This window comes from Heterodontus francisci, chromosome 17 (assembly GCF_036365525.1).
Source record: "Heterodontus francisci isolate sHetFra1 chromosome 17, sHetFra1.hap1, whole genome shotgun sequence".
In the NCBI taxonomy this organism is placed as follows: Eukaryota; Metazoa; Chordata; class Chondrichthyes; order Heterodontiformes; family Heterodontidae; genus Heterodontus; species Heterodontus francisci.
This window is the reverse complement of record NC_090387.1, coordinates 46,635,632-46,662,654: the sequence shown is the minus strand read 5'-3', so window position 1 is coordinate 46,662,654 and position 27,023 is coordinate 46,635,632. Positions and strand designations below refer to the sequence as shown.

The window sequence follows — 27,023 nt, the reverse complement described above, 5'->3', positions numbered from 1 at the left end:
AATCTCATGGTGCTTGATGTACTGCTTCCTCTGTACTGCTGGAAATTTACTACAGATAAAGATGGGAAAGGAAGGGATAGGGTTTAATGACGTATTCCACCATGGCACGAGTGGACAGGCAACAAACAGTCATGTTGTGAGCAATGAAATAAATTGGACATTGGACTGCAATGCATGTGGGTCATAGGTGTCACTTTCCTAAACATGTAGTGCTGTTGTAAGAAAAGGTATGACTCTAATGAGGAAATCAAGAAATTTAAAAAATTAACAAAGGGATAATTGTATTGAGACCAATTTATAGAAAAAACCCAAAAAGCCAATCTTCCATAATAATTGATTAGCTCTTTTGCACATAATATTCAGTGAGAACAGTTTGAAAAAATCCTTCTTGTACTAGAACTTTGAACTGCTTTATTATAGGAACTAATATATTACAGTCTCTGCCCTAGCACAGTGCTTCAGTACTGAGCATTAACAGTAAGTGGTGTAAAAGATGAGTTACATGGGCAGTGATTATTTTGCTGCCTGTGTAATCCATTAAATACTCCTGCAGCTCATAATGAAAAAAAAATCAAATGGTTGTGGGAAATGTACTCAAGCTCAGAAGAAGAAAGATGGACAGTTTAGCTTTAAATATGTCACACAGAGGGAGAGTGTGTGTTTGCCAAGTGCTCAGTCAGCTGGAATGGGCTGGTATGGTGTTTTCGCTTTTTAACATAAATTTAGGACACTCCATTCAGAATACAGATAGGAGCAGACTGCCATATTGTTATCAAAAAAATCTATGATCTTCCACGGGCTGGCGTTAAATGGCACAATGAAATTACAAATATTTTTAGGTAGCAGAAATCAATTGCATAATAGTGATAATATTTTAGTGAATGAAAGCTCCATTTCCAGATGTGACGTGCTCAGCCCTATGATTGATTATGGATTGCTGATTGCCAGATGTGTACCCAATAGCAGCTGAAAATTACAAGCATGATTTTAGTTTTTATTTTGCAACCTAAAATACTACCACCTAATTTTACTACATATTCTGGGTTGTACAGGCTGTTTATTTTCTTGGCTGAGTATAGCAATGCAGCTGTACTCATCCCTCTCCCTGGCAACCATCTGAGGCTGAGCAGACTGTTTGCAATCTCGGTGTCATATTTGACCCCGAGCCAGATCTGTCTGGACCATTTAAAACACTATCACATCCTGTTCTCGTCTGCTAAAACTGCTCACTATACTATATCTTGGAATGCAAAGATAACCCCCGGCTTCTTTTCTCTACGCAAACTGTCTTCTTAAACTTCTCTCCCGTGTCTGCTCCATCCTCACCTCCAACAAAAATAGTGAGAAGCTTAAAGACCTCTTTGTCACTAAGATCGAGACCATCTGATCAGTTGCCTCTGCTGCTTCCCTCCCTTTCACTAGCCCATCCTGCCAAACTTCCTCTAAAGGTCCCCCGTGCCCTAGTCCTGAACTCACATCTTTCTCTAGTTTCTCTCCTATCTCCCCTCATGCCCTCTCGAGCTCATCTTGTCCATGAGACTCACCCCCGGCTCCCACGACCCTGTTCCCACTAAACTGCTGACCGCCCAGCTTCCCTTCCTGGTCCCACGCTAGTTGATATTGTTAACAGTTCTCTCTCTTCGGTTTCTGTCCCCCTCTCCTTTTAATCTGCTGTCATTACTCCCCTCAACAAACCAACCTTAACACCACTGTCCTTGCAAACTACCACCCCATTTCCAACTTCCCTTTCCTCTCCAAAGTCCTTGAATGTGTTGTCGCCTCCCAAGTCACAGCCCATCTTTCCAGGAACTCCATGTTTGAATCTCTCCAATCAGATTTCACGCCCTGCCACAGTACCGAAACTGCTCTTATCAATGTCACACATGACATCCTAGGTGACTGTGACAAAGATCATCCTTGTCCTTCGCAATCTGTCTGCAGCCTTTGACACAGTTGATCATTACCATCCTCCTCTAATGCCTCTCCACTGTTGTCCAGCTGGTGGAACTGCACTCACTTGGTTTCATTCTTATCCAATCGTAGCCAGAGAATCACCTGCAATGGCTTCTCTTCCTGCTCTTGCACTGTTACCTCTTATGTCCCCCAAGGAACTATCCTTGGCCCTTGTACTATTACTTGTTCCTTTGATGTGTGATCTATTGTAAGACTCACAGGACTACAAGTAATATCCAAACAAAACATGGGTTTTATTATAACTTACTAGAACATATATATACACTTACTGCACAAGCACACCTACAGGTGTTGGTGTTGGGCTCCACCCACCGCAACTAACTGGTCATGTGTGATGTGACATCACTTCTTCTGGTGACCTTCAATTACAGCACTTAAGGTGGTCCTCTCTTAAAGTCATCCCACAAAAGCCCCCTCCTATTTCTCATCAGGTCCTGATTCCTCAGCGACATCATCCGAAAGCACAGTGTTACTTTTCACATGTATGTTGATGACACCCAACTCTACATCACCACCACTTTTCTCAACTGCTCCACTGATGCTAAATTATCATACTGATTACCAACATTCAGTGCTGGATGAGCAAAAATTTCCTCTAATTAAATATTGGGAAGACTGAAGCCATTGTTTTTTGTCCCCAATCCAAACTCCGTTCCCTAGCTTCCGACTCCTTACCCCTCCCTGGCAATAGTCTGAGATTAAGACAGTCTGTTCACAATCTTGATGTCACATTTGACTCCGCAATAAGCTTCCGACCTCATATTCATGCCATCATTAAGACTGCCTATTTCCACCTCCGTAACATCGCCCAACTTCACCCGTCTCAGCTCAGCTGCTGCTGAAACCCTCATTCATGCCTTCGTTACCTCGAGACTTGACTATTCCAAAGCATTCCTGGCTGTTCTCCCACATTCTACTCTCTGTAAACTTAAGATCATCCAATACTATGCTGCCTGTGTCTTAACTCACACCAGCTCCCATTCCCCTATCGCCTCTGTGCTTGCTGAGCTACATTGGCTCCCGGTCAAGCAACATTTTGATTTTAAAATTCTCATCCATGTTTTCAAATCCCTCCATGGCCTCGCCCATCCCTATCTCTGTCATCTCCTCCAGCCCCAGAAACCTTCAAGATAACTGCGCTCCTCTAATTCTGGTCTCTTGTGCATCCCTGATTTTAAACGCTCCACAATTGGTGGCCAGGTCTTCAGTTGCCTAGGCCCTAAGCTCTGGAATACCCTCCCTACACCTCTCCACCTCTCCAACTTGCTTTCCTCTTTTGAGACACTCCTTAAAACCTACCTCTTTGAACAAGCTTTTGTTCATCTGACCTAATATCTCACTTTGTGGCTTGGTGTTATACTGTGTTTTGTAATGCACCTGTAAAGCACGTTGGGAAGTTTTAAAGGTGCTATATAAATTTAAGTTGCTGTTGTTATTGAGATGAGCTTCAGACCACATGCTGTCATCGATATGAGGGCCATGGAGGGACATACAAGGGACATCAGGGAGAACCTAGGTTATGCATGTTTCAACCAACAATAAGTCACATCATCAAGGAATGTTGGGAGGAGAAACATAACAAATCCCCAGAGAAATTCGCTTTTGCATGTGGTCTTATTCTCACTGCAATCTTAACAAAGCATTGCTGCACTTTCATGTGATTGGCATGGGAAATCATCTATGGGCTACGACTAAAGCAAAACATTAGCAAGAGTGGATCAAATTTTGCATGAAATAAAAATGTATTAATAAATCTTTTCAATCATCACAATTTGTACATCACCTGTGCCACCTTTGTGCTCAAAACTCTTTCAATTTCCTTTTTCTAACACCACATCTAGATGCTACCCCGACATTAGCAGCTGAGGTGGAGGCAGTCTGCTCAGTGCGCTGCCCCCTTGCTGTGGATGACTGTGGCAGGCGTTCTCTGCAGAAACGGGGCCTTGATGGCTCCATCCTACTGGGGGTCTGCAGCAATGGTGCTTGAGTAACCCCCGTGTGCTCGCCTGCTGGAGGTAAGGGGGATATTGGGGGGGAGGACAAGACGCCATTTACCCTGGGGGTGTCCTGAGAGGAAGGCCCGGGGCAGCTGGCACACGCTCCTCCTCCATCTGTGTGCACGATGGCACCTGCCTGTCTCCTTAAGGGGAAGGAGTACCTGGTGGGAGGTCCTGATTCCTCGTCCCCCTCTCGCTTAGACTCTGCTGCATGGAGCCCATGGCAACAGCGATGGAGTACAAGTCAGATCGCATATGGCTCGAGTGGTCAACAAGACTTGCCACGGAGCTGACCAAACTCTCGACTGTAGAAGCCATATGCTCAAATGCCTGGGACATGGCAGACATCATGGCCGTGGACTCCTCCATGGTACGTGCAAAGCCATGCATGATCTCAGGCATCTCCGATACATTTTCCACATGACTTTGCTGCACATCCAGCAGACTTCTCGTGGTAGAAAACAGAGGATCATAATGAGCATGGGGCTGAGCAGGGGCCTGGTCCCCAGCAGTCCTCTGATTGTCAGGGGACCCGCTGGCACATGCTCCCTCAGCTGCTGGGACATGTCTGTGTCATGACCACCACCTTGTGACCCAGATTCTAATCTTAAACTCCCCGATGACCATGTGGATGTATCTGCGCTGGTGGCAGTGGAAGAAGAGGCGGGTGACAGTGCACCCCCTGGGGCATTGGCTTTTTCTTCCTACCCAGAGGAGGAGTCTTGGGCCACGTGGCATTCTGCTACTCGAGTGCGGGCGCCTGCAGTGCAGACTCAAACAGGCACTTTAAGCATGTGCTTCACATGAGTTCAAACAATTTCCTTCAGTTTCCACATATGGCTGCAAGTGCAGAGATGACACTTCATCCTTACGCCTTGTGGCTCCTGCCTCGCCATCTCCGCTCGCCCTGCCTCCCTCCTCTCTCGCGATCTCCTCCTCAGCCATGGTCAGCAGCCTTATTTCAGGGACCCCTCCTTCCGTCACGCTCATCCTGGTTGTGGCTTTGTTTATCCTGCAACAGATAGTGCAGAATTAATGACATAACAAATGATGCATCACAACTGTTGCATACATGCATCAATATCACTCATTCTGCATTGGCTTTCGCACGACACATCCAATCACATAAACAATGCCAATCTTCATCATTTAATAAATGGCACCAAGGATGCTCATGCATTCCACTGCATTCCTTGTGTACCCTCTGCCTTAAAGGCATGGAACAAGGAAGGAAAACAATGGAGCTGCTTCACCAGGAGCACTTACCCTCGCTGATCTGAGCAAGTCATTGATGCGTTTGTGGTATTGCACCCACAGTTCGAGACATCCTCTGCTACTCCATCCAGGCCATTTCAGTGCTGTATCTCTAAAACTAAACTAAAACCTTGGTTAGGCAGGAGGGTCTTCATACTCCATCTGCAGGGAAGAGGACCTTCTGCCTTTCCCTGACGGCCTGGAGGAGAACCTGCAGGGAGGCATCACTGAACCGTGGGGCAGGTCACTGCCTGCTGGCTGCCATTTGATTCACTCTGGCTGCAGGATAAATAAATGGTATCAACTTGGTGGTGACTTTCACAAAATAGGGGAGGTAAAAACATTTTGATTTAAGTAAAAGCTTCAATTTAAGTTAGTCTGAAGATACTTATATGAAAGGAAGGCTGCTGAACCTCGAGGCTGCAAGCACAGAATGTTTTATATCTGTGGCCATCATGGTGCTTGGGCAGTGACAGTGGGTTCCACCAATGAAAGGCCACCTCTGCCACATGTTCCACGTGTCCCTCATGTTTGTCTCTGCACGGCTCATTTACATACAAAATCGCATGTGAAACGGGAATTGTGGTGGAAGCTTCCGGTCCTGCCATTGAGAATGCTGCAGCAATCATAAGATTCCACCCCTGGAGTCTAGACTCAAGGACCTGGCAGCAGTGCCACAAGAAGTCTAATGATCTCACGTGGGTGGTCAAGGTCAGTGAATGCATCCTCACCTGACATCTCCTACCCTCTGCACCACCAATCGCTCACGTTGCTCAATGCACTACACCCAACATTCACCCAGCACCAGTCCCTGATACTCAGGAATCAACCAGATACTCCATCTCACCCTCATGCACCTTCCTGTGCTGCCAACCTCACACCAACCTCTTGCTGCCTCCACATACTGACAGCTATTCATCTGTGACCCGCACAATCCCCACCCACTGCACTGATATTCTTCCCTCTCTCTTGCATGGCATGGTGGCACACAATATAAGGGAACAGATCAGACTTGGTAGGAGACCAGGATGCCTGCATCTCCTGAGCCCTGTGGAGGAGAAGTTGCCCGCATCATGTCTGTAAAGGGATCCCTGGCATCCAGCATTCTCAAGAGCATAAAAAAAAGAAAGACTTTCATTTATATAGCACCTTTCATGACCATTGGATGTCTCAAAGCGTTGTGGAGCCAATCAAGTACTTTTCGAAGCGTAATCATTGTAATGCAGGAAACACAGCAGCCAGTATACACGCAACAAACTCCCACAAACAGCAGTGTGATAATGACCAGACAATCTGTTTTTGTCATGTTGATTGAGGGATTAATATTGGCCAGGACACCAGGGATAATTCCCCTGCTCTTCTTTGAAATAGTACCAAGAGATCCTTTACATCCACCCTAGCAAGGAAACAGGGCCTCAGTTCAACATCTCATCTGAAAGACAGCACCTCCAGCAGTACAATACTCCCCCAGTACTGCGCTGGAGTGTCAGCCTTGATTTTTGTGCTCACACTTGGAGTGGGACTCGAACCCAGAACCTTATGACTCAGAGGTGAGAGTGCTACCAACTGAGCCAAACTATTGAGGATAACTGTATGTGCCAACCTTATGCCCCTTCTCAACACCCACCGCACTCTCATTCTGCTATATGGTCTGATAAGCAAGCTGCTGATGGTGCAACCATGGACCTCCTACTTCCCAACCCCACTTCCTGCACACCATCCTTCCCCTTCGGAGCTCCTGCTATCAGACACCCAAGAACTGCCTCTTGCCCAGCCACAGCAGCTCAAGGAGGAAGAGAGAGAGCAACAGCACAGCACAGATGAAGAGGCTTCATCACTTGATCTCACAATCACAGCCACCAACTCAGATATTGGTACTGTACATAGCTTGGAGGTTGGTATGGAATTGGGATTAGCATGAGTTGAGTCATGCAGGTATGATTGGGTTGCAGGCAGGCCAGAGATAAAGGATGGTTCACTTGCCAGCTCATTGTAGGATGAGGTTGCAGACAAGTTCTGCTGCAGAAGACTCAGATGAGGACCTCAATCGGGTGCCATACAGGAGACTGTTGATGGGCATGCACTCTTAGATGCTGGTTGCATTGGCTGGCCTGTCACTGCCAAGGAGAATGGAAGAGTTTGGCTCTAAGTTGGCAGAGACTATCGCACAGAGATTGCCTTCTTTGCAGCCTCTGTTCCAGCTTCCTGTCGTGCTGCAGACTCAGAGGCGCAGCTACTGCTACCCTATACCTGTTGCAACCTTTGCCTCTATACCTCTCTCCCTTTAAGACCCTCCTTAAAGCCTATCTCTTTGACTAAGGTTTTGCTCATCTGTCCTTATATGGTTGTGTCAAATTCTGTTTGATAATGCGCCTGTGAAGCACCTTGGAACATCTTACTACGTTACCTGTGTTGTATAAATGCATGTTGTAGTTGGAGAGAACTACTGAATTCACCCTGAATTAGTAAAATATTTGCCTTGGACCTAACTTCTTTAGTTCAAAACCAAAGTCAAAAAGGAATGAGGTCTATTCCTTAAAATATTATGATTTGGGCGCAATTGATGATTTTGGCACAAATTATGCCCAACATTGTTCCCTTTACGTAAAGCATCTTTTTCCATAAGTTTCCACTCAAACTCATTTCCATAACACCAAATGCAAAATCTGCCATGAATCAGAGAAATTGGGCAGCATTTTAAAACTTATCTTTTAAAATGTTGCTATAAGGAATGTTCCTTGATATATATCGCATGGGAAAGGCGTCCGCTGCTATGTCCAGACTGGCCAAGAGGGTGTGGGAAAATGGCGCACTGACACAGAACACAAAAGTCCGAGTGTTTCAAGCCTGTGTCCTCAGTACCTTGCTCTACGGCAGTGAGGCCTGGACAACGTATGTCAGCCAAGAGCGACGTCTCAACTCATTCCATCTTCGCTGCCTCCGGAGAATCCTTGGCATCAGGTGGCAGGATCGTATCTTCAATGCAGACGTCCTCGATGCGGCCAACATCCCCAGCATACACAGCCTACTGAGCCAGTGGCACTTGAGATGGCTTGGCCATGTGAGCAGCATGGAAGATGGCAGGATCCCCAAGGACACATTGTACGGCAAGCTCATCACTGGTATTAGACCCACCTGTCGTCCACGTCTCCACTTTCAAGACGTCTGCAAACGCGACATGAAGTCCTGTGACATTGACCACAAGTCGTGGGAGTCAGTTGCTAGTGATCGCCAGAGCTGGCAAGCAGCCATAAAGGCGGGGCTAAAGAGTGGCGAGTCGAAGAGACTTAGCAGTTGGCAGGAAAAAAGACAGAAGTGCAAGGAGAGAGCCAACTGTGTAGCAGCCCCGACAACCAATTTTATCAGCAGCACCTGTGGAAGTCTGCCACTCTAGAATTGGCCTTTATAGCCACTCCAGGCACTGCTTCACAAACCACTGACCACCTCTAGGCACTTACCCATTGTCTCTCGAGACAAGGAGGCCAAAGAAAGAAGAAGAGGTAATTTGGTAAAGTTAGACTATTACAACTGAAAATGGGCTTATAACAAATATAAGCATTTTAAATTACAGTGTTTATCCACTACCTATACAAAACACAATTCTAAATGATTATAAATTAAATTAAAAAAGTAAGCAAGGCTATTTTCTAGTAGTCAATTCTCTTGTTTTTTTCCACAGAATTCATTCAGAATATTTCAAAATGTACCTATCAGTGTCCTTGTGCCCAAAACATCCAGCTTAATTTTTTGGAACCTCCTCAAACCCCTGCAAATGAGTGCAATTAGCGGAAACTTCCAATGGTGATTAATCCAGCCTAGGGGCGCGGCCAGTTTTGTGGGAGGGGCCATCTTCTCGCAAGATGTTTTTAAAACTAGTGCAAAAAATTGCAGAAACTCAATTAGCACTGAAAGGAACTTGTGCTTAAAATTCTGTGATCTTTTGTGAGGTTCTGCTAATTTTGGGGGAATTGCATCAGAAAAAAACAGCACAATTAAGTGAAGTCTCTACCCCATTGAGTTACCATAATTCTGGAATCAAAGTCATTGCATACTTACAACAATGTAATGCGTGTCAGAAGAAAACCTGTGTTTACTGATTTCACCTTGCCTGCCTGTGTTCAATGTATAAACGGTGGCATGGATTTACACTTGTAGTAGAGGCAGCTTTGGACCTTCTGACCCATTGTCTTCTCTGTCTACTTCGGTGAAAAATTCCATACTGAATACTACTTCAGAAAGTACGTACAGAGTAATTTCCAAGGACATCAGCCCCCTAATCAAACCCCACTTCGATCCCTCTGTCCTTGCAAACTGCTATCCCATCACCAACCTCCCATTTCTCCTCTAAATTCCTTTAACACATTGTTGCCTCCCATACCTGTGTCTATTTCTCCCACCATTCCCTGCTTTGCTCTCTCCAAGCTTTTGCCCGAAACCCAGCACCAAAATGGCCCAAATCAAAATCACGAATGATTGTCACCATGATGCATTATCTCTCCTCATATTGCTTGACCTCACTATAGCTTTTGACATTGTCAACCACACCATCATTTAACAATGCTTCTCCTTCATTGTCCAGCTCAGTGGCCCTGCCTTCACCTGATCCCACTTTTATCTACCCAATGGTAGCTACAGCTAGATCAAGGAAAATGCAGGTACATGCGCATCAATTCAATTGTTATTCGAGGAAGTGTTCTGCTATTTTGAATCCTACACAGTTACTTCCAGAGTTCCCCAAGGATTTATCATTGGCCCCCTCCTCTTTCCCATCAACATGTTGCTCCTTGGCAACATCTGGCGGAATCTTCTGCCCTTTGAAAATTTTCAGCTGTCAGGACCAGAGGTGCGCCGACAGGGGAAATCTCCTGGGAGGTGATCATTTAAGAGGTTTCCTCTGTGTTCGCCATCCTTAGGAGAGGTTCTCAAGGCGGGAGGCCCAATCAGAGGGGCCGGCAACTTTGGACGGACAGAAGCCCCACCGGGTGAGGTTAGCGCTGCCGAGGCAGGTAGGGGACCGTGAGGGTACCACAAAATGGAAGTGCCCTCAGAAGGCTGCCTAAGATTTAAAAATAAGGAAGGTCACAGCTCCTAGGGTCATCAATGTGAAGGGGAAACCCTTCCACAGGTATGGTCATAGCCCAGGCTGTGACCTTTGTATTCATGCAGCGAAATAATGGGGCCAGTGAGAGGAAGCACCGATGGCCATCCAGACTGCCGCTGAGGAGCTGCTTCCCAGTTGTTGCCACCCTCTGGACTCAGCAGTGGGCCTATCCAATGCCAGAAAAATCCAGGCAGCATCTGAAACTTGGCTCTAAGTGGGTCCTTAATTGACCTAATTGGCTACCCTCTGCTGCCATGTGGAAAGCTGCTTATGTTTTGCGCCCACCTCTGGCAAAAGCAGACGGAGATGGGAACGCATTGGGTAGCCGACCCGATGGCAACTTTCAAAATTTACACTCGCCTCTGCCTCCAAAGCTGCCTCTACTGGACTAGGAAGATTCCACTCATCCTTTGCAGATATGGAATCAATGTTCACATGATGGCACCCAGCTGTACTTTTCCACTTCCTCTCTTGACCTCTCCACTGTTTCTGTGTTGGTAGACTGTTGTCTGAAACATAGGCTTGATTGACCCAGAGCTTTCATCCAGCCAAGATCTAAGCTATTGACCTTTGCTCATGCCACAAACTGTGTAATAAAAACAGAAAACACTAGAAATACTTAGCAGGTCTGGCAGCATCTGTGGAGAGAGAAACAAGTTTCAGGTCTGTGACCTTTCATCACAAATGATGAAAAGCACAAACGCTATATCCTCACTTGCTACTGATTCTGTCCCTGGCACTATCTAAGGCTGAACTAAACTGTTCTCAACCTTGGGCTCCTATTTGATGCAAGCTGAGCTTCTGACCCATTGTCTTCCCCATCTACACCTCCATAGTGCTTCCTCCACCCCTACTGCTGCCACTGAAACCCTCATCCATGCCTTTGACACCTCCAGACTTGACTATTGCTCTTCTGGCTGATCTCCCATCTTCCACTGTCCATTAACTTCAATCCCATCCAAAATTCTGCTGTCTCTATCTTGTCCTGCACCAAGTTCCATTCACTCATAACCACTGTCCAGTACTTCAAATATAAAACTTTCATCTCTGCGTTTAAATTCCTTCATAGCTACACCTGCCTCTACCTCTCAATGCCATCCAAACTCTTTATTCCTCTGGCTCTGGCCTTTTGTGCGCCCTGCCTCACTGCCCTCTATAATTTGTGGACATGCATTCAAATCTAGACCCCATGTTCTGGAATTCTCTCTCTAAACCTATATACCTGTTCACTTCCCACTCTTTATTTAAGACTTTTCTTAAAACCCACCTCTTTAACCAACCTTTTGACCACTTCTTATTTCTCCTTCTCTGGTCAATGTTCATTTTTAAAATCTGCCTTTGTTAAATGCTGTGAGTTATTTTTTCTACATTTTATATAAATGCATATTCCTCCTCTTCCTTCTCCAACTTTACATCCTTTTCAGATATATGAACATAGTTTTTCACCTCAAATTCAGTCTAAGTTCCATGATCAAAGAATTAATTCAGTACTGTTCTGGTCTATTATTCAGTGGCCAGAAATTGGTTTTGGGAGCTCAGGGTCAATTCTATAACATGATCAGATTTTTCAATATTTCACTGCTATTTACAATTTTTTGGTTTGAATTAGTCACACAAATCTGCAGGAACAACTGTAACCACTGCAGTTGCTGCACAACACTGTCACTGGATCAAAATCCTGGAACCCCTTTCCTAACAGCACAATGGGTGTATCTGCACCAGATAGACTGCAGCGGTTCAAGAAGGCAGCTCACCATCACCTTCTCAAGGGCAGTTAGGGATGGGCGACAAATGCTGGCCTTAACAGCAACGCCCACAACCCATGAAACGAATAATAATACAATAATATTTTACTCAACTTCAACTTTATTCTTTTTTGAATGATATTACTTATATAAATAGCTCTAAAGCTATGTGTAAACTATGTGAATGTATTTGGCACATCCTTTAATCACTACAGGACCTGATCTTAATGCTCACACAAAGAATTAGATACAAATTGATGTACGTGTTTGTGGCCAGAGGATAGAATGTTGCAAAACCTAATTTAGCAACCATACTTAGTTCTGAAAATCACTTCAACATAAACTGCACCTACCCGCATTTTAAAACACTCTCCAAAGATAAAAGTTAAAGTGTACCAAGGGTTGCTGAAATGCTATTTGATAGCACAGTGTTTTAACTCATGAGGAGAAAAGTGACTTGATCAATCCCATTTTACAGCAGCAGATGTTTCAATGGTTAACCAAACAGAATCACTGAAGGAATAGTTTGTAGCCCAGATAATTCTCTTTCCATTTTTTTGACATAGGTTTACAGGGCTAGAGTTTCCACCCATTAACAGCATATACTGGAATTTCTAATATGCAGTCCCTTCTGGGAGGGCCAATTTAGAAATGTAATGTCCTGTATTTAGACAGATACATAAGTGTGATTTAAAACATCTGCACACTGTACAAGCAGAAGAACAGGATAATGTTCTATAATTTCAACTGCACACAACTGAAACAATGGACGAACTGAAAAAAAACTATTCTAAGAAAGATATTTAGGACAAAGGGAATCAATGACATCATGGATTCCTTTAAGTAAATATTGGTAACAGAAAGAACCATTGACACGGTGACCTCGATATTTACTTGGAGCTGCGAAGAGAGTGGTGGGGTGGGGGTGTTGGGGGGTGGGGGGCGGTGCATTGGAGGCATTTCCGAATGGAAAACTGGAAGTATGGGTTCGCCACACATTCTGATGAAATTATCTGCAGCATGTCTTTGAAGATTTTTCAACAACTTTCCTACCTGACAGTCAGCCAGATTGACAGACTGACTGCTTGTCGGGTGGGAAAGCAGATGCAGAGTGGATGCCAGGTAAGTCTGACATTTCTTTTGGGCCTCCTTATCTCGAGAGACAATGGATACGCGCCTGGAGGTGGTCAGTGGTTTGTGAAGCAGCGCCTGGAGTGGCTATAAAGGCCAATTCTGGAGTGACAGGCTCTTCCACAGGTGCTGCAGAGAAATTTGTTTGTTGGGGCTGTTGCACAGTTGGCTCTCCCCTTGCGCCTCTGTCTTTTTTCCTGCCAACTACTAAGTCTCTTCGACTCGCCACAATTTAGCCCTGTCTTTATGGCTGCCCGCCAGCTCTGGCGAATGCTGGCAACTGACTCCCACGACTTGTGATCAATGTCACACGATTTCATGTCGCGTTTGCAGACGTCTTTATAACGGAGACATGGACGGCCGGTGGGTCTGATACCAGTGGCGAGCTCGCTGTACAATGTGTCTTTGGGGATCCTGCCATCTTCCATGCGGCTCACATGGCCAAGCCATCTCAAGCGCCGCTGACTCAGTAGTGTGTATAAGCTGGGGATGTTGGCCGCTTCAAGGACTTCTGTGTTGGAGATATAGTCCTGCCACCTGATGCCAAGTATTCTCCGAAGGCAGCGAAGATGGAATGAATTGAGACGTCGCTCTTGGCTGGCATACGTTGTCCAGGCCTCGCTGCCGTAGAGCAAGGTACTGAGGACACAGGCCTGATACACTCGGACTTTTGTGTTCCGTGTCAGTGCACCAGGAGCATGTCAGAAATGCTCCATCCATCAATATTGGCGACCACGCTCTGGAAGTGGTTCAAGAGTTCACCTACCTAGGCTCAACTATCACCAGTAACCTGTCTCTAGATGCAGAAATCAACAAGCGCATGGGTAAGGCTTCCAGTCTGACATTACAGAGGATCTTATATGATGGGGGGAGGGGGTCATGTAGAGATCGGACATTGTGGGGGGTTGGGAATTATACCTCACAGGGGCGTGAGAGTCAGCTGACCACATGTATGGGGGGCGGGGGGGAGGTCAGCCAATTGCAAGGGACCGATCACGTGGAGGTTAGCCAATTACAAGCGACTGATCATGTGGAGGTCAGCCAATTGCAAGGGACTGATCGTGTGGAGGTTAGCCAATTACAAGTGACTGATCACGTGGAAGTCAGCCAATTGCAAGCGACTGATCGCACGGAGGTTAGCCAGTTGCAAGGGACCGATCATGTGGAGGTTAGCCAATTGCAAGTGATCGATTGCATGGAAGTTAGCTTGTTGGGCCTGGAGGAAGCATTCCTGGGTTCCTGTCCCGCAAGCAGTGGAATTATAGTACTTACTCATGGAACCAGCCCTTCTCACTTCTCTTTTATCTGGCAGATTCCTGAGGCCTAGGAATTCAGGTCTCCATTTGTTAGAACTAAAAATGCAGTTAAAATGGAAGCACACAGTCTCCCTAAAAGATTTCAGTGATGGTTGCCCGTGAAACCTCCACCCACCAACCCCACTGCTACTCCCCTCCCCCCGACCTGCCTCTGCCATAATCAGAAATTGTAAACGGGTAGGTGTTGGGTTTTGAGAATTACGTTTTTTTTACCTTCCTATCTGTTCCAATCTACCTGACCTTGCCCAATGGGCACGGGATCAGGTGGAATGTCAGTTTTTGCACTCTGCCCAATTTTATTCTCCACTGAGTTCCATGGAGAATAAAATTGGGTGGGTATACAACCAACACTGTACCTGATTCCATCAGTTTCCTGACAGGTGGGTTAGGTTAAAAATACCCTGTCTGTCTGTCCCCTTCTCAGGGGAAGCCCCAGAAATCCCAGTGCAACATAAAAGGGACTGTGTAGATGTGAAGTTTTAGCTAACTTGTGCAGCTATGTGCAGTCTATGCTTTCTCAAAAATGTAATTTGAAGTAGATTGAAGCGATGAATAACCAACAATCCTTGCAGATAATTGTGCATGGAATCACATTCGTTGAAAACAGAATTGATTGCGGCTGTGATGCTCTCCACAGCCGAAGTGCCTACCAATGCTCACTGCTTAGCCAGTACCTTCAGGGGAGGAAAGAGGGGACGGATTACCCAGTTTGGAAACATATCAGTAGTAATCTTCCTTTTCATTTGAGATACTGAAGTGGAGTGTCTAAGTTCAGTTAAATGTTTGAAGATTTTTGTTGTTATGTAAATCTAAATAAATACAAATGTACACAGCAGGTCACTAATACAGAGGACTGAAACTTGATGGTTCCTCTTAATCGCCTTGGGACCTTTCAAAGGATTTGCTTGCAGTGTGAACATTCAGATCACTCAGGCTGGAATGCAGGAGTCACGTGGTTTGGATTCTGCATTCTCAAAGTAAGATAAGAATGTTGACCTCTGAGTGTGTGACTAATTAAAGAACTGCATATATTGAATAGTCCCATTTTGAACAAGCTCACATCTTTGCCTTGCTACAGTTAGGTGTGAAATTCTTTTGCAATACTCCCTTTGGAGACCACAGTTTCTGTAGGCTGGGTTGACTGTCAATATAACGCAACAAAATAGATTAGCCTGCAATGTTGTACTTCTTGCCATTGAAGATTGGTATTATAGCAGTTAGAACAGTGAGAGTTAGGCCAGGCTAGGCCAGGTTAATTGCCGTTGGAGCAAGTTTAGTAATAAACTATCGTTTGCTAGAAAAAAGTTCCATTCCAACCAGCATTGTTTTTGCATATTCGTGTGTGTGTCAGTGAGCATTCTCGGTCATTTCAGTAAAATATTTTTCCAGTGACAGCAAGGCACTGCCTATGCCATGAATCAGAGTAATTCATAATAACATAGAGGGAGATAATATAATACAGAAGCTCCCCTGCTTCAGTACTATTCTTTCTGTTTTTAACAGCAATAAATTTAAATAAATTGTCTTTAACTTTACGTCCAATGTGCTCCTCTTTCTTGCGCTTTCATATGTTTGCTCCTCATCTCCTCATCAGGCTTTTCTTGCTGACTGAATCTGGATAGCAAGTGTCATAAACTAAACAATTAAGAAAATCATGGTAGCAATGCCCAATTCTATCATCACCCAGATGTCACACTCCACTCTTTCGACAGTGTTTTCGGGATGGTGATCAGGGGCTGTGGCCATTCATGGTGCTGATAGTAGTAAAAATTAATGACCATCAACATGACTCAGTCTGGCTTGTGTCCTCCTTTCTGCTACTCACAGCGGTAAACAAATTTCTCCAGCTGTTTGTTACATCTTAAGGGCCTTAATAATATTAAGTACTGAGATAAAAATGGGTTTGGCCATGGAAGCAATTATGGACAGCAGAGATCACATAACTGATGTAAGGCAAACATTGTAGGAAAGCACTGATTCACTGATGGTGCTTCGGAACATGTGGTTAACATGTTTGACAGATGGCGAACAATATGAACACCAACGTCCATTGGCACTGTGCTTGGGAGGAGGTCTCCCTAATTAATGAACGACATGATGTTCAATAAAGGAGGCCAAGAACAAAATCACTGATACTCAGAAAGTCATGGGCTGGGTTTTTTCCCTCGACGGACGGGAGCCATCCACTGACTAACAAGTTGGTGGCGAACCCGCTTCCGCCTGGCCTGATGACCCAACCTGTATTTTGCAGTTCCCCAGCCTTTAATTGTTCTGAGGCAGGACTTCCACCCGCTTGAGGAAGGAAGTCCCGCCAAATGGAGCTGCCGGCCAATCAGCAAGCTGCCAGCTCTTAGTCCCAGCAGTGCCACTGGGAGCAGTGGCCACAGCTGGGACTGCAGCCGAGCTTCACGAAGAAGATGTCGGGGAACCCCGGAACCAGGGTAAGTTTTTGTTGCCTCGCTGGGGGTGATCGGTCAGGGTTGTCGATTGGGGGTACGGGGGGCATGTTGGGTGTTGGGCGTGGTTGGGGCAACGGGGGCAGCCCTCCATCAGGCACAGGGTGCCCGATCATGAGGGTCCCCCCCCAGGCCGTCAGAGAGCCACCTTCTTTTGTCAGGCGGCTTTTTTCGGGCCTGAGCCGCCCGACTAACCATGGGTAAAATCCCCATGGCGGCGGGAGGAGGCCCTTGAGTGGCCGTTAACTGGCTGTTTCTCGCTGCCGCTGCCCTGTGGCGGAGAAGGGAGTGGGTCGGAAAAGGCTCCCCGAGCCTCCCGCTCCATTTTACACTCCCCCCACCCCCTGCCACCTTCCCGCTCTTTGGGGGGGGCATAGAATTCCGGATATGGAGTCAGTGAATAAATTACATACAATACTCGGTACTGTATCTTATGATCAAGGGGATCTCTGTCATGTCAAGTTAAGATTTATTTCTTGATCATTTTTCCACTGAAAAAAAATTGGGAAAAATTTTCATTAATTGTTGTGTTTCAGAATATAGATTTTTTCATGCAAGTTGAAAAAGGTTCTAAGAAACTCAGTAGTTAAAATGCTAATGAGTTAGCTTTGATGCTGTTTCACAGTTGACTTTAAATAATAAGCAATTTGTTCTATTGCCTCAACAGCTGTCAGCCATGGCTCAGTTCATAGCACTCTTGCCTTTGAGTTGGAAACAAACATGAGGATTTTATAATCAGGGCATTGCCCAATCAGAAGCCAATGTCAGTCAGTGGGCATGGGGATGCATGAGTGAATGGGAGTTGGTGTGAGTTAAGATACGTGCTTTTCCTTTGGAAGAGGAGCAGGAGAGGTTTCCCCAGTTTACAGGCCAATATTTATTCCCTAATCAATTTTTGATTACTAAAATATGTTTTATCTGGTCATTATCTCATTGCTGTTTCTGTAACTTTGCTGTGTGCAAATTGGCTGTCAATTGGAATCAAGTCCCACTCCAGGGGCTGGATTTTATGTCGGGCAGATGGAAGCTGCCCACTGACATCAAAGTCAGTGGGGAACCTGCTTACGCCCGGCCTGGGGATCCATCCCGTATTTTACGGGTCCCTGGGCTTTAATTGTATCGAGGCAGGACTTCCACCCACTTGAGGGAGGAAGTCCTGCCTCAATGAGCTGCCGGCCAATCATCGAGCCGGAAGCTCTTAGTCCCAGCAGCGCCACCGGGAGCGGTGACCACTGCTGGGACTGCAGCCCAGTCGAGAACATGGAGCCAGGAGTCCAGGTAAGTTTGGGTTGCCTCACCTGGCTAATCGGTTGTGCTCTGGCAAGGTAAGGATGGTTGTTTGGAGGTAAGGGGGTGCATCTTGGGTTCTGGGGGTAGTTGGGGAAGCGGGGGTGGCCCTCAATCGGGCACCCTGTGCCCATTTGGTCGGGCACCCCCTGGTGCACTGAGAGGCCATCAGGTTTCACTGGGCGGCCTTTCATGTCTTCTGGATGCCCACTTGCCACAGGTAAAATCCCCATGGAGGCGTGCGAAGGCCCTTAAATGGCCACTTAAGGGCCTTGATTGGGCTGGGGTAGGTGGCCCATTTCTCACACCCCACCGGCCCACGTAAATTGGAGGGGAGGCGGGAGCGGGTCAGGAAGACTCCCAGAGCCTCCTGCTCAATTTTATGCCACCCACCACCCGCCACCACCCCCCCCCCCCCCCACCACCATCCAGCTCGCTGGGGTGGCCAAAAATTCCAGCTCAAGACCTGAGTGCAAAAACTCAAGGCTGACATCCACTGTAGTACTGAGGGAGTGCTGCACTTTTGGAGGTGCTGTCTTTCCAATGTCCTCTAAGATAGACAAAAGAGATCCCATGGCATTATTTCAAAGAAGAGCAGGGGAATTATCCCCAGAGCCCTAGCCAAGATTTATCCCTCCACTAACATTACTTTTGTTTTATTCCATGAAGACAACTTGTACTGCTTGAACTAAGTAAATTTAATCATAACTGTTGCTCTGCATGTTTACTCAATGTAAAATAAAGCAGCTTAACAAATTATATCCAGCTTTATCTCATCAAATGTTTGCTAGGTCTGCCTTCGGGAAAGTTATAGAAGTACACGAGTGAAAGACTTGAATATGTGATCCAAGTCACAAGGAGGTATGATTGTTACGCTCTGTGTTCTGCTATTATGCAAGTAGAATTAGGGCAGTGTGAGTCAACTACCATGAAACTTAGAACATTATGATCGTGACTAACAGCATTGAACCCAAGAAGGTATATACAGCAGACCCACATTTATAACAATTCCTATCTTTGGTTAGTTTATAGAATTTGAAGTGGTATGTTTTTAGATTTTTCTCAGGTATTTCTTTCATGCTTGAAACTAACGCTATGAGTGACCCTTCTGTCCCTAGAAATGTGTCTCTGCCTTTGTACGCCCACTATCTGGTAATGTAGTGAGTCAAGAGGCCGAACAGAAATCCTTGTGACTGCATTTAGCTTACTAGATATATCACAAGCTCCCCATGACCTCCTAAACTTTTGAAAACAGTAGAATAAATATATATTAGACCATGGTTCAGCAATACCCCATGAACAGGTCTAATAAAAGTAACAAATAAGCAGTTGCAATGTGCAATACAGCAGATTGCAATAGTTTACTGAATATATTTATCCCTCTTTGAACATGGAAGCTAATAAAGGATGCAGTATTCACTAACATTCTTATTAATATTGGAACTGCAATAATATTTCTTAACAGTAACTTTATATGAGGTTGTTTGTCTTTTCCCTGTGCCTTTCTCTTGGCCTCAGGAGAATTGGTAAACTGGGAGCATAAGATATTTATATATAAGATATCTCTGACATTGGACCAAAAAGAAAAAAGAACCTGCATTTGTATAGTGCCTTTCGCAATCTCAGGATGTCCTAGAGCACTTTATAGCCAATTAAGTACTTTTGAAGTATAGTCACTGTTGTAATGCAACCAATTTGCACACAGCAAGGTCCCAGAAACAACAATGAGATAATGACCAGATAAAGCATATTTTTAGTAATATTGATTAAGGAAGAAATATTGGCCTGGAAACTGGGGAAATCTCTCCTGCTCCTCTTCCAAAGGAAAGCACATATCCTAACTCACACCAACTCCCATTCACTCATGCACCACCATGCTCACTGACCTATATTGGCTTCTGATTGGGCAATGCCTCAAATATAAAATTCTCATGTTTGTTTTCAAATCCTCCATGGCCTGGCCCCTTGCTATTTCTGCAATCTCACCCAGCCCTACAACCCTCTTAGCTCTCTGCACTCCTGCAGATCTGGCCTCATGCACATCCCCAATTTTCATTGCTCCACCATTGGCAGCTGTGCCTTCAGCTGCCTAGGCCCTAAGCTTTGGAATTCCATCCCCAAACCTCTCCATCTCTCTACCTCTCTCTCCTCCTTGAAGATGCTCCTTAAAACATACCTTTTTGACCAAGTTAACTGCCTTGATATCTCCTTACGTAGCTTGGTGTCAAATTTTGTTTGATAACACTCCTGTGCAGTGTTTTACTATGGTATATAAATATAAGTTGCTTTTGTTGTTGAAAACAAAATTGTGTCTTTCAAAATCAAAGCTGCCAATCATATTTAAAGATGCATTATGAAAATCAATGGACTACCCCTAGGATATCAGCAGAGCCCATTTCATAGAGCCATAGAATGGATTTGCACAGAAGAAGGCCATTTGGCCTGTCGTGTGCATGCCGGCTGTCTGCAAGAGCAACTCAGCTAGTCCCATTCCCCTGCCTATCCCCGTAGCCATGCTTATTTTATTCTTTTTAAGTGCTTATCCAATTCCCTTTTGAAAACCACGATTGAATCTGCCTCCACCACACTCTCAGGCAGTGCATCCCAGACCCTAAGCACTCGCTGCGCAAAGAAGGTTTTTCTTCATGTTGTCCGTTGTTCTTTCACCAACCACCTTAAATCAGTGTCCTAGCAAAAAAACCAACGCGACACAAGGAAAAACATTTTTATGCACCTGAGTGGTTAGGGTCTGGAAGTGAGTATAAGATCCAAATTTATCATCTGACTGAAAATCTCTTTTGTCAGCAAGTGCTTCTGATGCTATGAACCCAAATGCCTTTGGAATTAACCACTATTGGCATACGAAAGTCACAGATCTCATCCCAGACAGTTTGTCTCTGAAAATTGAAACACTGGCATAGTAAAATGCACAGTTCTTAGATTGGATTATTTCTTTAAGTGGACCTGGTTTTAACCCTGTAGATACTATAACAAAAAGACAAAATAGTATGTTTTGTCCAAGAAGCACCCTGTTACCAGAGCCAAAGATGATGAGTATAGTATGCCTTAAGGGATGAATTATGCTGTCATCACAAAAGCATTCCATATAAAAAGTCGCTCAGTTTTGAATAAATGAGCATCAAGGTTGTTAAAACTGGTCGCAGCAAGAAGTTAAGAATATCTTGTACATCAAATCTTGTAAAATTACGAGATATTTATGGACAAGGAAGGCCATTTGGCCCATCTAAATTCATCTATCCAAATGATCGTAGAGCCTCACATTGAATACCATTGTTGCTTAAACACTTCTAAAGTTTTCTCCCTCCTCAATTCTGTTTGGAAATCTACTCCATATGTTGATCACTTTCTATCAGAAGCAGAATGCCTCCATACCAGTTTAAATCTGTGTCCTTTGTCCTAGTCTCACAATTTAAAGTAAAATTCTATGTTTACCTTTTCTGTTTCCTATGCACCTCTAATATATCTCTTCTCAGACTTCTCTTGGCCAAGTCCAAGTTTCTCCAGTCTTTCCTCATAACCCAGACCTTATATGTGGCAGCGAAACATAATTTGAAAATTGTGGAAGTATAGCTATTCTTTGCAGAACTGCATGGCTTATTAAAATAATGGACAGAAAAATGGAACTGTGTGAGAAGCTACAAGATAGCTTTTGTAGATGTCAGACATTTATTTAAACATAGGCACCATATTATCTGTGATGTTACATGCTTTAGATTGATTTTATCATTATTCTGCTTGATGCATGGTACGGTGAGACACAGGGCTGGATTTTGTTCACCTCCTAATGTTGGGCTCCGTGATGGGGGTGGGGTGGGGGGTGGGGTGGTCAGAAGATCGGAGCAGCAGCGGCTCACCACAGAACCCGACGCCGGGATTGCCAGGCACGATCTTCCCGGCGGCGGGGAAGCTCCATGGCAGGCCTTCCACCGCTTCGCGATGGAACCCTGGTATAAATATTCAAATTAACTTTATGCATTCGTTTAAATCCAATTAGTACAACAGGCGGCACTCACGCGTCTTCACTTTCCCATCCAGGGAAAGCTGGCATCACCGAGGTGCGGAATGGGGGAGCTCTGCATTTGTAGTGTAGTTGGGGGGGATGGGGGGGGTGTGGTTTACTGGGTGAACTCTGCACTTAGTGCAGTTGTGGGGTGAAGGGGTCAACTCTGCAATTTCAGTGTAGTGGGGGGGAACAAGGCAAACATATATTTTTAGTGTATGGGGGGTGGTGGCAGAGGCAACTCTGCATTCTCTATGCAGGGCTGGCAGCCCTTTAAAAATGGCCGCAGCGTCTGCGCATAGACACGTAAGTGGGAGGGTTGGCCACCCTGCATGGTCTAATGAGCTGCTGGGCTCAAGATCGCGGCGGCGTGGCAGCACGCGGCCCGTGCATGTTGGCCGCCATTTTTACACCCGCTGCCACTCCTGGCTGTGGGAAAACAAAGTCCAGCCCACAATGTCAGGATATGGGTGGGAAGGAATGGTGGTACGCTCTGCTAAAAAGAAATTCTCCCAAGCAATGTTCCCTCTAAGCTGCACAGCCAAAACTTCCCACACAGGTTATACACAAGCCGGCCTCTTTAAGTTACTGTGCATGCATGGCCAGGTAAAAAAATTAAAAGGGCCCGCGCACTTAAAAAAAGATTACCTGCGCGCTTAAGAAAATCACCCATAGATCCAACAAAAAGGTAGAGGGGATGTTGCTCCCAAGCTATATCCTGGCAGGGGCTATCAAAGTTTGATGCAGTCTATGTTCCATCTCAACCGTTTGCTTTCTACACCTATGCAATAAATACAAACAAAGACACCTCCATTATTTATATTTCAGTTCAAGCTGCGAGCAAGCAATGACTGGTAAGTTTTAACAGAGCTCAGCAATGACTGATGCATTTTATTATAGATCAGCAATGGTTGGTGTATCATCATTGCAGCATATGCTCTCAGTGTGATTCTTGGTGGATTATATACCTCCATTTCTTGTGGTTCTTGGCTCACCTCATCGCGCAGGTGATCCCTTTATTCTGGGTTCTAATCAGCTGTAATGGTCAAGAACCAGATACTTCCTAGCCCTCCAAGCAGGCATTTTCAGGTCTTTGGAGGACAGGCTCAGTGCTGTGGAGGTGTTGTGTGACTGGTCAATCCTGGTCATGTTCCCAAACAGTGATAAATGCCTTTCAGCAATTGTGACACTAAAGGGAGGTTTGGGAGTATTGGCAACATGATCTTACCACCGGATCATAGCAGGTACGGGAAATACGTCACTGGTCCACTGCATCAATTTTTGCCTAGTCTACTTGTGAGACTGTCCAAGTCTCTGATGCATATAGGAGAATTAGAGTGATGCAAGGATGATACAGTGGGAAGTGATGATGACCAAATGTTGAAACTGGTAACCAAGTCATTGAGCCCTCTGCCTGTACCATAGTGCACCACATTTTTGCCAGCTTTCCTTTTGCAGATACAGCCAGATCATGAGGAGGTAGGAAGTAGGTGCTAACTGAACAGGGACTTTTAGAGATGCAGAACCATTGAGGGATTTTATTGGATATCAGGCACACATCCTTCATACCCACCTTAAACTTGGATAATAATTTAGTGAGTGAATCCTCTTATAGCAGACATTAATTAGAAAGCATTGATACTGGAGGCCCAGTGGAAGAAATGTTTCCTGATCCAGTTGTGCTGTTTGTTTAAATGAGAGTATAAGTTACTTTATTGTTTTAGGGACTGCTTAAATGTTTATCTTCTTTGAGAAATAGGCAATTATGTGTGATTTCAAAAGAGCTTTGAAAGTTAAATGTTATTCTGTCGAAGGTTATATTCAAATATGGAATTGGTATCAGTGTGACCATGAGGCTTGTTTTAAAGGAGCCTAATGGCAATGCTTAGAATACTGTTTAATATAACTTTATCCTACAACAGAGTTTGAAATGCTAAAGGCATGTGCCAGAAAAAAAAATTGATGCAATTGTCATCACAATCTATTTTTGTCTCATCTGACAGCTGGTATCAGGGCACTAGATGCATTACCATTTGAGAACATACATTCTCCATCAGTTGTAAATAGCTGCCTATATGAGTCAACTAATCCTTTGTACTCCAAGTCCTAAGCCTACAGTTGTGATTAATGGAACATCTTACAATACATTATTTTATATGTGTATACATTTATAACCTTAATAAATACAAGCGCCTTGCTTTGTCACTTTCACAGGTAGCATGTTTATCATCAGATTCTCAAGAAAAATATGCTAATCAGCCAGGAACATTTCTGTGACGTCAAAGGGAAAAGAAGAATTCAGATTACATCAAACAGGATGGGTTATTTAAAAATTGGTGAGGGGCAACAGTGACAGGAGAGTTCGAAGCTCAGATAGAATGACCAAATTAAAGCAGATACACAGTTCCCCTCTGATATTATCGTCAAGCAAAGAGATTGTTAGACAAAAAATATCTGGATGAACTGAATGGATTATTTTGTTTGAGAAGTTGTTCAAGAAGGGAAGAGGTGATATCGTAAGATCTGAGCCAATTTGTTTTGAACAGCTATTTTATTTCATATTCAATTTTGACAAAATGAGTAAGCAAGTTTCCCTGGCAACTTGTTTGGCCAAAATGTATGAAGGAAGTAGTCTTGACTCTCAAAATAAAAGTGGATCTGCTGGCCAAGTGAAGAAGCCGTCTGGTGCAAATCAAAGCAGTGTTGCAAATAATCTAAGTACAATGGACAGTAAACTGAATCTTCTTAATGAAAAAGTCGATCGAATAGTAAATTTTCAGGGACAAGTTCTTAAGAAATTGGAAGATATGTCTCAAGGAATGGGTGACTTAGAAAAGAACATTGCAATACTGAAAACGTTAAAAGACACAGATGAAGTAGTAGATGAGAAGAAAAGTGATGTTAAATGCCTGCAAAATACTGACTGCCTCAGTCACCCTGAGACAAAGCCTTTATTCATGGAACTGTTCAAACTAGTAACATCTGTACATCAAGATGCAGCAAAACAGAAAGAGAAATTAGACGGCATAGAAAAAAAGGTGTCTACTATGGATAAAACCGTTCACTTTGTGGGCGAAACCTTCAAAAATTCCCACATAGTACAGTTTATTCTGAAAGGAATTGTGCCTTGGAAAAAGGGAAGTCTAATAGAATCTTCAGAGGTCAGTCTTTCCAAATATACCAAAATTTAGCAAAAAAAGTTAGTGTTACAATAGGATTATAATTTTAATAATGACTGGAACAGGCGAAACTTTGAATGAAAGTCTATGTTAACAATTACCCATTCACCTTCTGCTTGCTAATTTTAAAAAAAATTGTAGCTCACCTGTGATGTAAAGTAGTAGAGGTACAGTGGAATCAAATCGGTGCAATGGTGTAAAATGGGACCCATTTTACACCATTGCACAAAATAAAAATTACCCCATAGTGTCTACATTTGCCATGCATTCATTTTTTATTCCTTCAAAATACATGTAAGAGCCAAAGGAAGCTTTTTATATGAAATGAATTGCTGTTACTTGTGCCATAATATGAGAGGTTTTTGCAACAACATTCATTTCATCTGTGTACTGTTTATACACTGCGCTGAACTGACTTAATTCTCCAGTGTTCTGCTAATACCAAAAGCAGAGCTTGAGGATGTAAACCAAAACTTTACCATGTTCCGTCAAAACTCAAGCATTTAAACCAACCCCTATTATAAGAAGAACAATAGGAAGTATTTATTTTTTATCACATCAAGGTCTTTTCTGCCTGCTTCTATGTTAGCAAAATATTCTGTTACAAGACAACTGTGGGACTGTGCATTCTTGGAGTGGTACAATTACTTTGTGACAATATTGCAATACATTTGTCTATTTTCTTTGTTAAATTTATGGTTTAGTTAAAATATTTCTGAGTTCTCCCACAGCTGTGTTGGAAACAGTGGTATTTTTTTGTTTGGTTTGGTTTCTTTGGTTTGTTATTGAATACAAAGTTTCACTGTAATTCTTCAAATTAAATGTAACCTGAAACTATCAAGTCTCATGATTGGAGATCTATATAACATGTTATATCATAACGATGCTTTGTGCATCTGAAAAGGGCTGAAATTCCTCTTCTATTTGTTTGTGATGAAAGCATGTGTCATGCGCAGCCAGTGGGAGGAGGGTAGTGGAAAGCCTGGATCTTTGATTTTGCATCAGCCTTGTCTTTTCCCATGGTGCATTGTTGGGTACAGGAAGTTTGAGCTACCCCCCAGTTTGGGGCATGATGGGACTGAGCCCTTGCAACTCTAGGAGCTTTGATGTATTGCACTTTTGGCGAGGGGGGGCCAATGCTGTTAGCCTTTAACAGCAGGAGCAAAGCATACTCCAGCAGACACACAGCCATTGGAAGTGCTATAAAAATTCCCAAACTGATCTCTTGATGTCATCGCTCCTTTCATTTTTGTAATTTTTGGTTTCCTGACATTGTGCCAGTGCTTGTTTCTTTGGAATGGGGTATTTATCTGACGACTGGTGGACTGCACCATTCGAAACAGTTGGTTGTCCTCCCAGCTTCCCAACCGTAGGAGTCTCCTGTCCCATATTAGCAAAATACACAGCAGAAAAATGCTAAATTAGTAACTTAGCAGCCAGCAAGTAAATGCAGATGCCACTTTCAAAAGCTTCACTAGTAGATTCACTGCCATAAAATCCTGACCCTCTGTGCTCCTAGTGTTTAATATACATTGCACTGGGAGAAGATCATCAGTTTGAGT

At 44.3% G+C, this 27,023-nt stretch overlaps 1 protein-coding gene across 2 annotated transcripts in view; it reads left to right on the top strand.

Moving 5' to 3' along the window:
- Positions 1-27,023, top strand: part of mylk3 (myosin light chain kinase 3) — a 93,925-nt gene that overhangs the window by 31,202 nt on the left and 35,700 nt on the right. For both annotated transcript variants that reach the window (XM_068049367.1, XM_068049366.1), the window contains exon 3: positions 24,497-25,443. In XM_068049367.1, the coding sequence (XP_067905468.1) occupies positions 24,859-25,443 (585 nt within the window). In that variant the 5' untranslated portion in view covers positions 24,497-24,858. The remainder of the gene's footprint in view (positions 1-24,496; positions 25,444-27,023) is intronic.